Source organism: Fusarium pseudograminearum, chromosome 3, assembly GCF_000303195.2.
Source record: "Fusarium pseudograminearum CS3096 chromosome 3, whole genome shotgun sequence".
Taxonomy (NCBI): domain Eukaryota; kingdom Fungi; phylum Ascomycota; class Sordariomycetes; order Hypocreales; family Nectriaceae; genus Fusarium; species Fusarium pseudograminearum.
Window position 1 is genome coordinate 2,233,854 of NC_031953.1, and position 12,896 is coordinate 2,246,749.

At 49.1% G+C, this 12,896-nt stretch overlaps 3 protein-coding genes across 3 annotated transcripts, besides 1 other annotated feature; 1 reads left to right on the forward strand and 2 right to left on the reverse strand.

Annotated features, from left to right (window-relative positions):
* Positions 1-320: 320 nt before the first annotated feature.
* Positions 321-1,638, reverse strand: FPSE_03582 (uncharacterized protein; the record flags this gene model as incomplete). The annotated part of the gene is made up of 2 exons (XM_009256701.1): positions 321-608; positions 664-1,638. 2 exons carry the CDS (start codon positions 1,636-1,638, stop codon positions 321-323), a joined length of 1,263 nt encoding a protein of 420 aa, XP_009254976.1.
* A 1,652-nt stretch (positions 1,639-3,290) lies between these two features.
* On the reverse strand, positions 3,291-5,074 carry FPSE_03581 (uncharacterized protein; the record flags this gene model as incomplete). The annotated part of the gene is made up of 6 exons (XM_009256700.1): positions 3,291-3,459; positions 3,520-4,159; positions 4,222-4,276; positions 4,464-4,607; positions 4,660-4,690; positions 4,746-5,074. The coding sequence occupies 6 exons, from the start codon at positions 5,072-5,074 to the stop codon at positions 3,291-3,293; spliced, it is 1,368 nt and encodes a 455-aa protein (XP_009254975.1).
* Positions 5,075-8,597: 3,523 nt separating this feature from the next.
* Positions 8,598-12,119, forward strand: FPSE_03580 (uncharacterized protein; the record flags this gene model as incomplete). Its single annotated transcript, XM_009256699.1, has 3 exons — positions 8,598-9,671; positions 10,079-11,024; positions 11,089-12,119. 3 exons carry the CDS (start codon positions 8,598-8,600, stop codon positions 12,117-12,119), a joined length of 3,051 nt encoding a protein of 1,016 aa, XP_009254974.1.
* Positions 8,790-8,871: a microsatellite.
* Positions 12,120-12,896: the final 777 nt, after the last annotated feature.

A 12,896-nucleotide genomic window follows, 5' to 3' on the forward strand; every position in this document is an offset into this window, starting at 1 on the left:
AAGGAGAATATAGAGCAAGAACCTCAAGAAGGAATGGGCTTCAGAGTATTTAGATTATGATAAGTTCCCAGAACGAGTAACACGCCACTCTTGGGCAAGCATGGTGTACAGAGGAAATCGTTACGAGGGTGATACTACTTAGCATAGAGCTTAAACACTTTGGCACGAGTTTCAGAATAATAATAGCAGAGTGGAATTGAACGACATGTGTCACAAAGAGCATCAGACTGGACTGTGCTGTTAGCTATGTGAGTGAAATTGCAACGTACACTCCCTCCATCCAAACCTCACAACACGAAACAGTCCGCAGGAAGAGGAATTTACTCCTCGTCAGAAGACTCCTCCTCTGAGTCGGCCTCGGCGAGCCATGTCAGGAAGGGCTCAGCAGCCTTGCGGACCTTCTTGGAGGTCGAGATGTCAGTGTACTTCTTGCTGGCCTTGGAACCCCACTTGGTCACGACCTCCTCGCTGATCAAGTCGTGGTGGTAGTAGAGCTGAAGAATCTTGACAATGGACTGGAACATCTCGGGATGATCAGCGCCAAGAGTGCCAACCAGGCGCTCGGTGCCTCCAAGAAGAGCCCTCTCGTGACGCTCAGAAGTGACGAACTAGAGCGAGTTAGTATCGAGGTGCATAGTAAGGAGTCAAGATATTAGAACATACCTGCTTGAGCATGCTAGCACGCTTGGAAATTTGAGCAACTATGTTCTTGTCGAAGATGGTCTGAACAAGAACAAGAACGGTGCGGTGCTTGCCCTCGATACCAAGTTCCTTGGCCTTGACATAAATGTCGATCGATTCAACCTTGTCGATGCCACCCTTCTCCTCAGCTTGGGACTGGATCCAGTCACCAAGTTCATCGTAGATAGTGGGACCGCCCTCACCATCTTCATCGTCGTCATCGCCGATGTTGAGCTTCGCCTTGAACTCGCCAGGGAGAGAAGCCTGGCGGGCCTTGACAGCTTCCTCGCTCATGTCAACAGCCCATTCATGCTCCTTGACTTCGTTCTCCTGAGCAGCTGCAGCGGCCTCGGCTTGGACCTTTTGGAACTCATCATCACTGCCAGCATCCTCGTCGGCGTTCTCGTTTGAGCCGTTGTCAGAAGCTTCATCACTGCCACCGTTGGTTCCATTGGCAGCATTACCGTTCTGTCGGGCCTTCTTGGCAGCCCTGCGCTCGGCCTTATCCTTCTTGCCCTTCTTGGGCTGGTTCTTGAGAATAAAGCCACTGAGCTTCAGGCGAAGGTCGACATCGCTGATCTTACCGCAAGCCTTGCAGTCGAGGGTAATGTGGTCATCTTTGATCACAACATCGGTCTCGGGGTTCTTGCACTTTTTGCAGAGAACAAACTTGTTGATGAAGCCATCGAGGTGATCCTGGAGCTTGGGAGCATCGTGGGCACCGTTGATGATCCAACGGTCGTCCTTGGGGTCAATGTTGGTTTGAGCACCAAGTTCGAAACCGAAGTACTTGATGACGTAGGAGCCGGGACGGGCGAGTGAGGCTGCTACACTGCTGAGGTTGACAACAACGGTCTTGATACCGTTTCCTTTGCCTTCGATCTTGGTCTGCAGACGCTCCATCTTGTAACGATAGAAAGCATCGCTAACATCGCGGCGAACGTTGACGAGAGCCATGATGACGGTATTGAATAGTTACTGTGTAGTAAGTAAAGGTGGCAGGGCGAAGCTGGTAGGCGAGGCTAGTAATTGGTATGGTCGTGAGATGACGAGGATGTCATGTATAGACTTGATAGCAGAAGATAGTTGAGGATGGGCGGAGCAACGAGGGTTTCAGTGCTCTTGATGAGTTTTGGTTGTCATGTGGCAGGCCGGAATGATAATCGGATGCTGATGGTAATGCATAGACAGCTATGGTGTTGCTGGGTTTCAACCGTCGGAACTGATGTCGGGGCTACAAGGCTTTCGCGGTATGCGAAATAACTGCAGCTTAAAGAGGTGTCTGAAGACGGAGTGCTGGTCGTGCTGATACATAAACAGCAGTGTCGCTCGGCGGATATATGTGTTCGGGGAGGTACCGGTTACGAAGAAGCAAACGATGACCAAGGACACAAGACGCTCCTAAGCCAACACAATGGGCGGGAGGATGCGAAAGCAGGTTCGAGAGGCGAGCGGGTGAATAATGCGCGCTGCGACCGTGATAAGTCAACAGGCAAGACTGGGGCGAGTTGCGCTTTGCGCGATAGATATAGAGGACGTTGGATAAAGCAGGTTTTTCTGTCTCTGTGAGATGAAGTGTGGTGTTGAAGAAAGGAAGAAAAAAGTGCAAGAGGAGCAACGACGTGAGTTAAGAAGGACGGACGAGTGAGGGGCGACGTTAGGGCCGACCGGGTTTTTTTTTTTTCTCTGAATAGGACGCTAGAGAATGGGGCAGGCGGCAACCTGCGAAAAAAAAGACCTGTCACAGTCTGGAAGTCACAACCCAGAAACAGTCCAGGCTCCAATAGAGACTCATCACCTACCTGGAATAAACCAATCTCAGGGGTAACAAAAAGGTTAATATCTGGGTTCTAGGATAGAATAACAGATACATTAGGTCCCCTCTAAACTAACATTGATTGACTCTCAAGTGTTTTCAGTGGTTGATATTCTTAACATCCTAAAGATAATCCATCAAAAACATGACCTTATGATTAGGTATCAGGTCACCGGAACTACCAAGGTATCTCAGGAGTTAACTCCGTCCTGGTATGTATTGAATATCCATGCTCACGCACGCCCTGAAAGTTTCAAAATTCGAAACTATAGTAAAACTTTAACGAGATATCAAACATTTTGGCGTCCATAGAAACACCTGGACTATTTCCTAGCCGTTCGCTACACTTCAGCGCCTTTTCCGACTTACATGGCGTCCATTGAATAACAACTGTTGTCCGCTGTTAGGTCTCAAATAGATACTAAGGTAAGTACTACCTACCTACCTAGGTAGGTACTAGGTAGTGGGGACAACCTGCCTACTCGGGCTTTTGTGGATGACTTGAAAGTCTGCCAGTATAACCTCGGGGTATTCGGACTTTGGAGGCCATTGTGATAAAGTACTAAAGTAAGTGTAGTTTGTGTTTTGTTACCAATCAGTTCTGACTCATCTTTATTTGTCACTACAGTTCTGTTTAACTTTTCCACGTACATGGTGGACTACATCCCCTCGTCCAGCTAGTTACCAATCTGGCTCTGTAGTTACGGTGCTGTATGTATGACACGTATATTTAACGTAGCATATGGTTTTCATCAGACAACTTGGTAACCAATGTTCCCTTCAATGTCCTAATTCAGTCCTTGACTGGCACAAACTTCAAGAGACATCGCTTTCCAAGGGGCCGTGACGAGATCAGCTGATCATCCATTACCATGGATTCGATCTTCATCGACTCATCTGGCTCCGTTTCGTATCGTGAATAGACATCCCGCAACAGCGTCTTCATTTCCACCATAGCAAGACTGTGATGTTGCATCATTAGCATTACGTCTTTCTCATAAAACTCAAAGAGTGTTACTTACTGCTTTCCAACGCATCCCCTGCCTCCACTTGAAAAAGCCCACTGATGTCGTCGTCGGTCGGCATCTCCTTCGGCCGCCAGCCATCTCTCCGGGTAGAACTTGTCAGGTTCAGGAAACACGTCGTCGTTGATTCGGTGAACTGACATGGCCTGACAGCTAACCACTGTCTTCTCGGCCAAAGTGAAACCGTCGATGACACGACCGCCCTGTGGAACATATCGTGGTAAAGACATTGGGATGGCAGGGAAGCATCGTAGTCCCTCGTTCAGCACAGCATCCAGCATAGGCAGCTCGTCAAAGGGCATATCAGCCTTTCTCAGGAACTCTTCTCTCAACAGACGTTGATACTTGATCGATCGAGGCTGAGAGAGTTCCCACATCAAGAAGCACAGAACATCACCAGTCGTGTCAATGCCTGCAGCCATGTGATCGAGACATTCGGCAGCCATGTCCATGGTATCCAGAACGCTGTCTTTCTCCTTTAGTCGATTAAGGACGGTAAAGTTCGCTGCTCCATTCTGTTGGGCATTTTCAATGACAAAGTTGTCGGCCAAGGGAATCGATCGAGGTTTGGCAAAGCTAGCAAGAACTTTTGATCCAAGGTTGTGAAGAACTGGGCTGTAATATTGAACCAGTCGGTCTGTTTTTTTGTTTTTTTTGCGTCAGCTACGGTGCTTTAACCCTCTGGCGACAATTTCTCACTCTGCAAGCTATCGTCAGCGGCAACTTGGTGCATCATCTCCTCATCCTGTTTGTCCTGCAAGCAATTGCTTCCATATGGGTGGAACAGTTGATGCGTAACACAATCGCATGCATACGCGTGCAGTGCTGCGCGTGCTGGTCAGTCCTGATCTTTACTACTTGTTTTGTCCATTAGGAATAACCAACCTCTCTGTTTGGAATCTGGTTAGTCATGATATTGAATTACACGGATTTTGACTTACAAATACATCTGCCGTTCTTTCAGGAGACTCGACGCAATGCTGGAGAAACTTGCTGGATCGTTCCTTAATACCGGCCAGAGGAGCTGCCTTCATCACGTTGCTGTTGGCATACCGATCGCCAATCATTCTTCTTCGTTTTGCATGCTTGGCAAAGAGTTAACTTGGGTACAGTTCATTATGCCACATGTGAACTTACATCGCCTTTAACCAAGGTTGAGAACATGGTTCTGCATTATTCAGAGTCAGCATGACTATCGTATCAACATTCAATGATATTCCTACCGCTTTCCATAGACCTGAAAGAGATTATAGAATTCCGTCTTGTCATATCCACTACCACCGGAGCCATAAATCTCTTTGACGGCAGCGATAGAGGTAAAAGAGACTTCGTTAGGCGCAACACGGACCACTGGGCCATATCTCTTGTGTAGCTCATGAATATACACAGTACGGTTGGCGTTGAGTTCTTGCCATTTCAGTACGAGCGAGGTGAAGTTTGACACAAATGGGCCGGGGATCTTTGCTATCGCTGAAGTCAGGCGGGTGATGATATAGGCGACAAGGAGCAGAGCAGCGACTCCAGATATGAGGCTGGGTGATAATATAAACATGACGGCGGCATAGGTCAGTATATTTTGTTTGTGCTGCGAGAAGAAGAAGTAGAAGAGCCAGTCCTGTCAAAGGGGTGGCATCGAGCTTCTTATCACGAAGTAGCAGTATCAAAGATAAACGTACTAACTCTGATATGACTCCAATTCCTCGGGTTCAAGTCCGAAGGCTTCTTGTGGGGAGCTTTTCTACTGCGTAACCGGCAGATAAGTGCATTTGCTGTTACCTGATATTTAATCAATCACGCCCTGTGGCTATCATTCTATTACCTATCGGCCTGTCGCTGTCGCTTCTTTGTTCCCTCTTGAGTAAGGTCTTCTCCACCCCCAACTCTAGAGTTTCCAGGTACTATGTACTAATCTGTATCCCCACACTTCATGACGAACAGACCAAGCTGGCAGGCTGGCCAGACATATGTACCTATGCAAGGTAGTAAGTTTACTTTATGAGAAAGACATGATGTAATTATTTGTTTAGTATTCTTAATATTCAGTAACCTCTGCGACCTTGCAATCTTACATCTCTTAACATTCTTTGAGGGGAACGTGCTACAATACATGACCGTTTCTAAACCACTAACCTGCCCTCATCCTTGAACCTCGGCAATTGTACATCATCACTCGACGCCCTATTGGGTGTCATGAGATCCAATGGTCTCTTGCCAGTTGGATGCAGGCCAAGAGTCTGCCCTAACAGACGTTCAACACTTCTACAAGTCTTGTTTCTTCTCACTACCGCTGCCTTGACGAGAACCTCTTCCAAGCATACCCGAGATCCAGCTCAAGCCTGGAATCTGCATTGCAGCCGCGGGAGGGTATTCTTTACCACCGATCTTGGTTCTCGGGGTACATGTGCACCACTGCGACTCGGGCACTTTATCGAATACTTGCTGGACATGGTTGCCGCATCCACGCCATGCCTTTTTTGCTGTTGTAGGGAGCTTTCGTTAGTCTCTTATGAGTTAAGCTATATTATGTATAGAGAGCCCTAGTAACTTACAGCAAGTTGGACAGGTTGCACCAAAACACATGATTGCAAGTTGATATATTACTGGCAGTGATAACAGATAAGTCGTGAAGCGCTGGTGAACGTATTGCTTGAGTGAAGAGTCTGTAACTTGTTTGTGACTTCTTGCAATTTTGGGTCTTTGGAGTGAAATATAGTTATTTTATAGTATTATCAGATGCAAAACTACCTAAGGAAGATGCCGCTCTGTTCGTGGCGGTCGCTGAATTAATTAATCGCCGCTGAACGGACAATACTTGAATGATCTCCCCCAGTGTCGGTTTACCCTGGACTTGGTACACATCGTAGGTTCAGGCTCAACCTGGGTTAATGATTAGGCTGATTTTGAAATCACAAGTGATAGCAACTGACAGCCAATGCGGCAAGTTTGATTTTTTAAACAGTAGCCGCTAAGATGAGGTTTCTTGGTGACTTGTCGTTGGTTCGTTGTGACGACAATCCATTGCCTACAGTTGATAAATCGTGAGTGACGTGTGGAGTGGAAACTATCTAGAGTTTACCTTATACGTATTTTCTAAGCATCTATGTGCTTTAGATTAATATGGAACCATCAAAAATTGCAATAATGCCAGGTAGCTGAGGCGTTGAGAAATGGATTAAAAGTACGATAAATCAGATGTCCAATGGATCAACGATACAAGAACTAGGTAATGTTCTCATCGTCACGATGTGGAAGCGTCAAGTGGGTAGCAGAAAAGTCGACCTCTCAAGTCATAGAGTAGGGAATTAATCAGTCTAGGAAGCCCAGTCTCAGTAACATAAACTGCCATTATAATTTTGTCTCCTATGCTCGTAGCGGTTGATTTTTCTGATACCCTGAGGGCAGTATGGCTTTTGTCTTGTTGCCCACTGAATGCCAATGCAGTAAGAAGCCATATATCCTGGTCTGACAGGAAGCTTGTGAGTTACTATTCATAGTATCACATTACAAGGTACGCACGGCTCACATGGCGCTCAGATAATCGAATTACAAGATGACCAGCATTTAGAGACGATACATAGTACAACGCCAGTTGGTTGAGAATGCATTGTACCTCTATGATGAGTTCGTACCTATGTATGAAGTTTACTTCCATCACTGCCGTATATCTTCTCAAACGACAACACAAACAAATGTTCCGGGCATGATAGACTTGACCGGCGCTATACATCTAGAGCGCAGGATCAAACATCGAATGGATCCTAGTCCACAGACACAGCCTCCTCTAGAACGGGCCGGGCCCCATTTCACCACTCCATCTTTGCTGGAGACAATGCCCGACAAGGCTGATGATGAATGGATGCGAGCGAGATACGATCAAATCCATGGGATCCATAACTCTGATAGGACGGGCTATTGCTGACACGAATGGAGAGCTTGGCAGTGGACGAACTTCTGCAGACGCTCAACGTTGCTGACCATCCAGCTTTTAGAGGAATGCAACCTGACATTCGTGTCCCAGCATACCCATCTAGGTAAGTACTACTCCGTAATCCACGAGTGTATAGAATGAAGTATAAGATGGCAGCAATAGTCTTGGCCAATACTACACTGAAACTAGAGATTGAATGCTTCAGATAATCGACCACGGCCTAGTAGCTGGTATACTATGCAGATCACCAGAACGAGCAGCATGATCAATAGGCATGCAGAAAGGCCATTCATCTTTAGGATGGGATAAATGTCTTCTCGTCACAGCATCGTGATCTCGGCTGTTAACTACTACCTACCTCTATCTATGCCTGTCAGCACATGGATGGATAGCGCCACTATTGCAGAGGCTGTGCTGTAATCGAAGAACCTAATGAGATTATCCCTGTCTCAACAGAAAAAAACCCATACAAAATTCCATATTTACGAACAACTATCATCCACTACACAGTTGTTTTTATCGACAGCTCGGATCTCACTCCAATGACACCTTGGTGAGTGGTAAGTTAGTACTGTCTGCCTGGGCATGGATATCTTCCATGGTATCTTCTAGGTGCCTTTTCAACCCTGGGCTCCTCCCGGCTGCTACGCTAGGTATAGTACCCAATTCCACAGTTAGGAAGGGAAGGGACCTACAGTAGGAACCTGACAGGGTGCTTAGTACCTAACGGGACCTAGGGATTCTCGGTGTCCGCGAAGAGTGTGGAATGAGGTGCTGAACATGCACTACGAATTGTCCATGATGGCTGTAGTAATGCGAAAGTCGGGTTAATTCTATTCATACATCCATACCGTCCCGTCCGATCGGTGCCCGTGTCCATCCCTCCCTGAGGTACCTCCTATGAACCACCTAGCTTAGCACGTTAGACCTACAGATCGCCTACCTAGGGTTCTTTTGGACTGCCCCCGATTTCAATAACCCAACATTGGATCGAAATCATATCTCTCAACTTCCTCCGTCCCGTCCGTCTCTTTTCTCCGTCCTAAAAAACTTACCGACCTCGACACTCCTCTGTGCGCGAACACTTCCTCCTTCGAAATTCCTCCCTAGGCTGTCTGCTGTCCGCAACGACAATCGTAGTCGCAGTATGAGGAACTTCCTCGGAAAGCACAGCAACCGGTCATCGCATGCGCTCAACGAGCCGCGAACTCCGCCAAAGGCACCAGCGACAGCGACGACGACGACGAACAACAAGAGCAACCAGCCTCCCCCAACTGGCAGTGCAGTGGCACCTCAAGCTCAACCGACAGGCCACCAGCGCCAACCAAGCCATCAACCCCAGCCGCAGCTTCAACAACAACAGCTCCAGCACCAGCAGCTCCCACAGGATCAACACTACCAAGTCCAGCAGCACCAGCAGCTCCTTGATGAGGCGGACTCAGCCTCCCACAGCGCCCACTTTGGCCACCCTCAATCTCACTCCCACTCGCACAACAGCGCCAGCACCAATCCCAGCAGCGCCAATAATCCTTCCACCATAAACCCCCATTCAGCCTTGTCCTCGTCCCATAATACCGCCTTCAGCTCCAGCGAATCTTTTGATTCCCAACAGCCGTCGCAACCGTCTCATTACTTGCAGAACCAGCAACCGCCGTTGCATCTCCAACATCCTCCTCAGCAGCAAACTCAAGGTGCTTTGCCGCTGTTGCCTTCCCCCTCCTCCGCTTCCGCTTCCGCTTCCGCTGGCGCCCCTCCCCCACCTCACCTCTATAGTTCACCCTCAGCTGCCAGTAGTACGACCGGTGCAAACGTTACCAATAATCCTCCTTTGTTGCAACAGCAGCAGAGCTCCAACCTATCTAACGTGGCATACGATCCTCACCCACCTCAAGGCGAATTCCACGACCCTGGGCTCGGTCGCTCGCAGAGTGTTCGTTACAGCGCCACTGCACCCTACGATAATCAGAACCAGTCTGTCGACGACCTGAACCGCTACAGTCAAATCCTACCTCAGCAGTTACAGCAACAGCAGCAAGCCCAGACTCAAGCGCAAACAGCTCCCGCCGAGAAGCGGTCGACTCGAAAATTGATTAAGGGCATATTTTCTGGGTCCAATCGTGGGGCGTCTGACAGCCAGCACCACCAAGGCATAAGCATCGGTCACAGTAACAACCAATCCTACGATAACACTGGCGGCCTTGCACGTCGACCGTCCAAGCGGGTGAGCAATCCACCGCCTTTCCTTTTTGTTCTTAATCGTGCCTTGTTTTTATATCCCTATCGTTTTGTGTTGTTGCGACCCTGAACCCCCAGTCTTTCTTTCTACGCCGCCTGCTCTTCGGTCTCATTCCCCCTCTCTCAGCCCAGCCCAACACCCAATCCTACTCCCAACTTCACTCCGCCTACCTCGTTCGATTTCTCTTTATCCTTCTTACTTGGCGAACCAACCTGTCATAGGCCAAGCAGCCACAACCTTCGAGCTTGGTCTGTAACCCTATCCAATCCCCCCTTTGCCTTTAGCTCAAGTCCAAGTCCAAGTCCAAGTCAAGCCCCCCAATCGTTATTTCTGGCTATCATTGACGCCGACTGCGCACGCTGCTGCCAGCTCCAGCTGAGCTCCTTTGACAGGTCCAGCAGCTCCCCGAGAGTAGTCAACGCTCCCATCTACCCCAGCTTTCATCTCGCAAGGGACTCGACGATATTAATGAACACTATATCGCACATCAATCTAACGAGCAATCACTATCGCAGACTTCACGCATTTCCCTCCACAACACCATTCGCCAAGTCACTGGTGAGGTAGACCACCAGCAGCAACAGCAGCATAAGGAAGACGCCGCATACCACCAGAGCCAGAACCAAAAACAGGCCCCGCTTCAGCAACCCCACGTTCAGTTACACACAGACGATCAACAGCCGCAATCTACCTACGAAACAAACGCGTACGACCACCAGCAAACGCCCCTCAACCAGCCGCAACAGCCCTACCAGTTTCCAAACGCCCAGCAGCAGCCTGGCTATCACCAGGGTGGGAACCAAGGTGGAGAATTGAGATCAGTTCCCGCACATCTGGGTCCTAGCACACAGTTTCAGAACCCTGAAACAGTTTCGCAGTTCTCGCATGAATCTCCTATCGCCGACTCAGATCAACGTTCAGCCAACTTACAGTCAGCGACCAACTCGCCTGCTGTAAATCACTCCTTGTACATTCAACAACACGGCTCAACACCGAGCCTCCCTCCTGCTCAACAAATAACACCCCAGCCACTGCAACCAGGCATGGCACCACCTACAGGAGGACCTCCACCCTCGCGCCGCCCAGATTCTGACAAGCTGCGTGGACAAACTGACGTCCCTGGCGGCCCGCCCCCCACTTACCGTCCCGCCAATTCCATGAACAACATGAACCCGCTACCCCCCGTCCCGCCTCAGGCAGCTGGCCAGCCACAAGCATACAGAGGCGACCGCGCGCCTCCGTTTGAGAGCCAGGCAGTTGACCAGGGACGGGACAGCCCCCAGCCTGTATCTGCTGTGCCAGCTGATTCGAGCGACGGCGACAAATTCAAGGATCTACGTGAGTAGGCCCGGGCAAGAAGCTCACCCTGTCATAACCAAGAGCGGATGCTAATTTGTTGCAGTGACCAAATATAAGAACGTCAAGCGACTTTACTTTGACGGCAAGACGCAGATCGAAGGGCTCAACGGCCAAATCGTGCATCTTCAGAATGCTGTAGCCAATCAGCGTATGTCGCAATCGCGTACCGCTCTCGATGACAGTGAATACTCTACACGATTCAATCGACTCAATGGTGCCATCAACAACCTCTCTTTCAACATTCGTAAAGACTGGCGGTGCGTGCCACAGTGGCTTGACAAGTATGTCAGCGCAGAGGCACTCAAGACTGGAAAGGCTGAGATGACAGCTGTTGGACGAGCAGTAATCTCACGATGGCTCATGGAGGAGGTGTTCAACAAGTGCTTTCATCCGGGTCTAGACACGCAGCTAAGCCAGTCGCTCAAAGAGATTGAGCTTGGCATCCGAAGCAACTCATACACTCTGACTAGCCAGGAAGAGTTCGATGCCTTGACGAGCAAGATCGTGAGCTGGCGAATGACGTCGCTCGACGGCCTTCATCGTCAACTCAACTCACCGGCCGCGACTGAGAACCGCAACAACTTTATTGCCAAAACAACAACTAACCTGACGGCCTGTCTCTACCAATTTCTCAACACACCGCCACCGCCTGGAGTGGACGGTAGCGCATCGATGATCGTGGAGCTTGCTGTGGGCATCGCAGCTAACCTTCCCCTGGAGAGTCGCGATGTTGCTATTACTTACCCGTTGCCTGGAGAAATTGTCCAGCCTCATGTGATGGAGGTTGAAAAGGCGGCACTGCCAGTATTGGAGGCACAGAAGGGAGAGGGGGATGGTGGTGATAAAGATGCTGACGACGAGAAGAAAGTCAAGACTGGTACGTTGAATAAAGCAGCCCCGCCTGAGAGCGGGAAGGATAAAGACTCCTCAAAGAGCACAAGGATGGATGCTGACAAGGACACTTTTGTAGCGGCCCTGCCGACGGATTCGAACAGGGTGCGGTTTGCAGGCTTTATGGCGTTGGAAGTGCGAGGAAGGCAGGTGTTGATGAAGGCACCCATCTGGACTCTATAAAGGAATACAACTGAGTAGATGAGAGCTGCGATAGTGGGACCTGAGGCAGAGAGAAAGAAACGTCGTGCATTGACTGTCTGTGTCTAGGTTGGGAGGAAGGCAAGATCACCCCAGGTACATGAGAGATCGAACCAAATCAACGAGAACCCACGCTTGATTTGTGCAAGAGGCTAGACTTGTCATTACAACATGACCGAAGAGGTTTAGATGTGATGATGGATTACTGGCATGACGGAGGGTTCTGACGGCAAAGGATATGGACCGTTGTTTTGTTCTACGTACATTTTTGCTCTGAGATGAGCGGTTCGAGATAGTACAAAGTGTTTCTGTTGTCATATATCTGTCTGCATATATATAAATGAAGGCTAGAGTCGTGAACTGGCCTATAGGTACATTATATTATTTGTCTCAATGTGATATGTATCTAGGTACCTAGGTAGGTAGGTAGTTGGAGAGGCTTGGCTTGGCTTAGCTTGTGACGATCATCAACCGACAGTATGGATGATTGGGTATGACGAAGATGGCATCACTTACCGTATTTGGACTTGAGCCGTGCGGTGAAATGAGTCGAAACTCACCACCTGAAGGACGTAGTATCTGGGCTGGCCAGGGCTGACAACAGCTGCGCTGCAAGGAGTCATTCCATAGTAAGTAGAAGAGTCATGGCCGGATGGGAGAACCCTGCTCTCTACTACTATACTGTAGTGGCGATGTTTTGGGACAACTTTGATCTATACTGGAGGTGAGTCATCGTGCTCATTACTGCTTTCAGAGGAG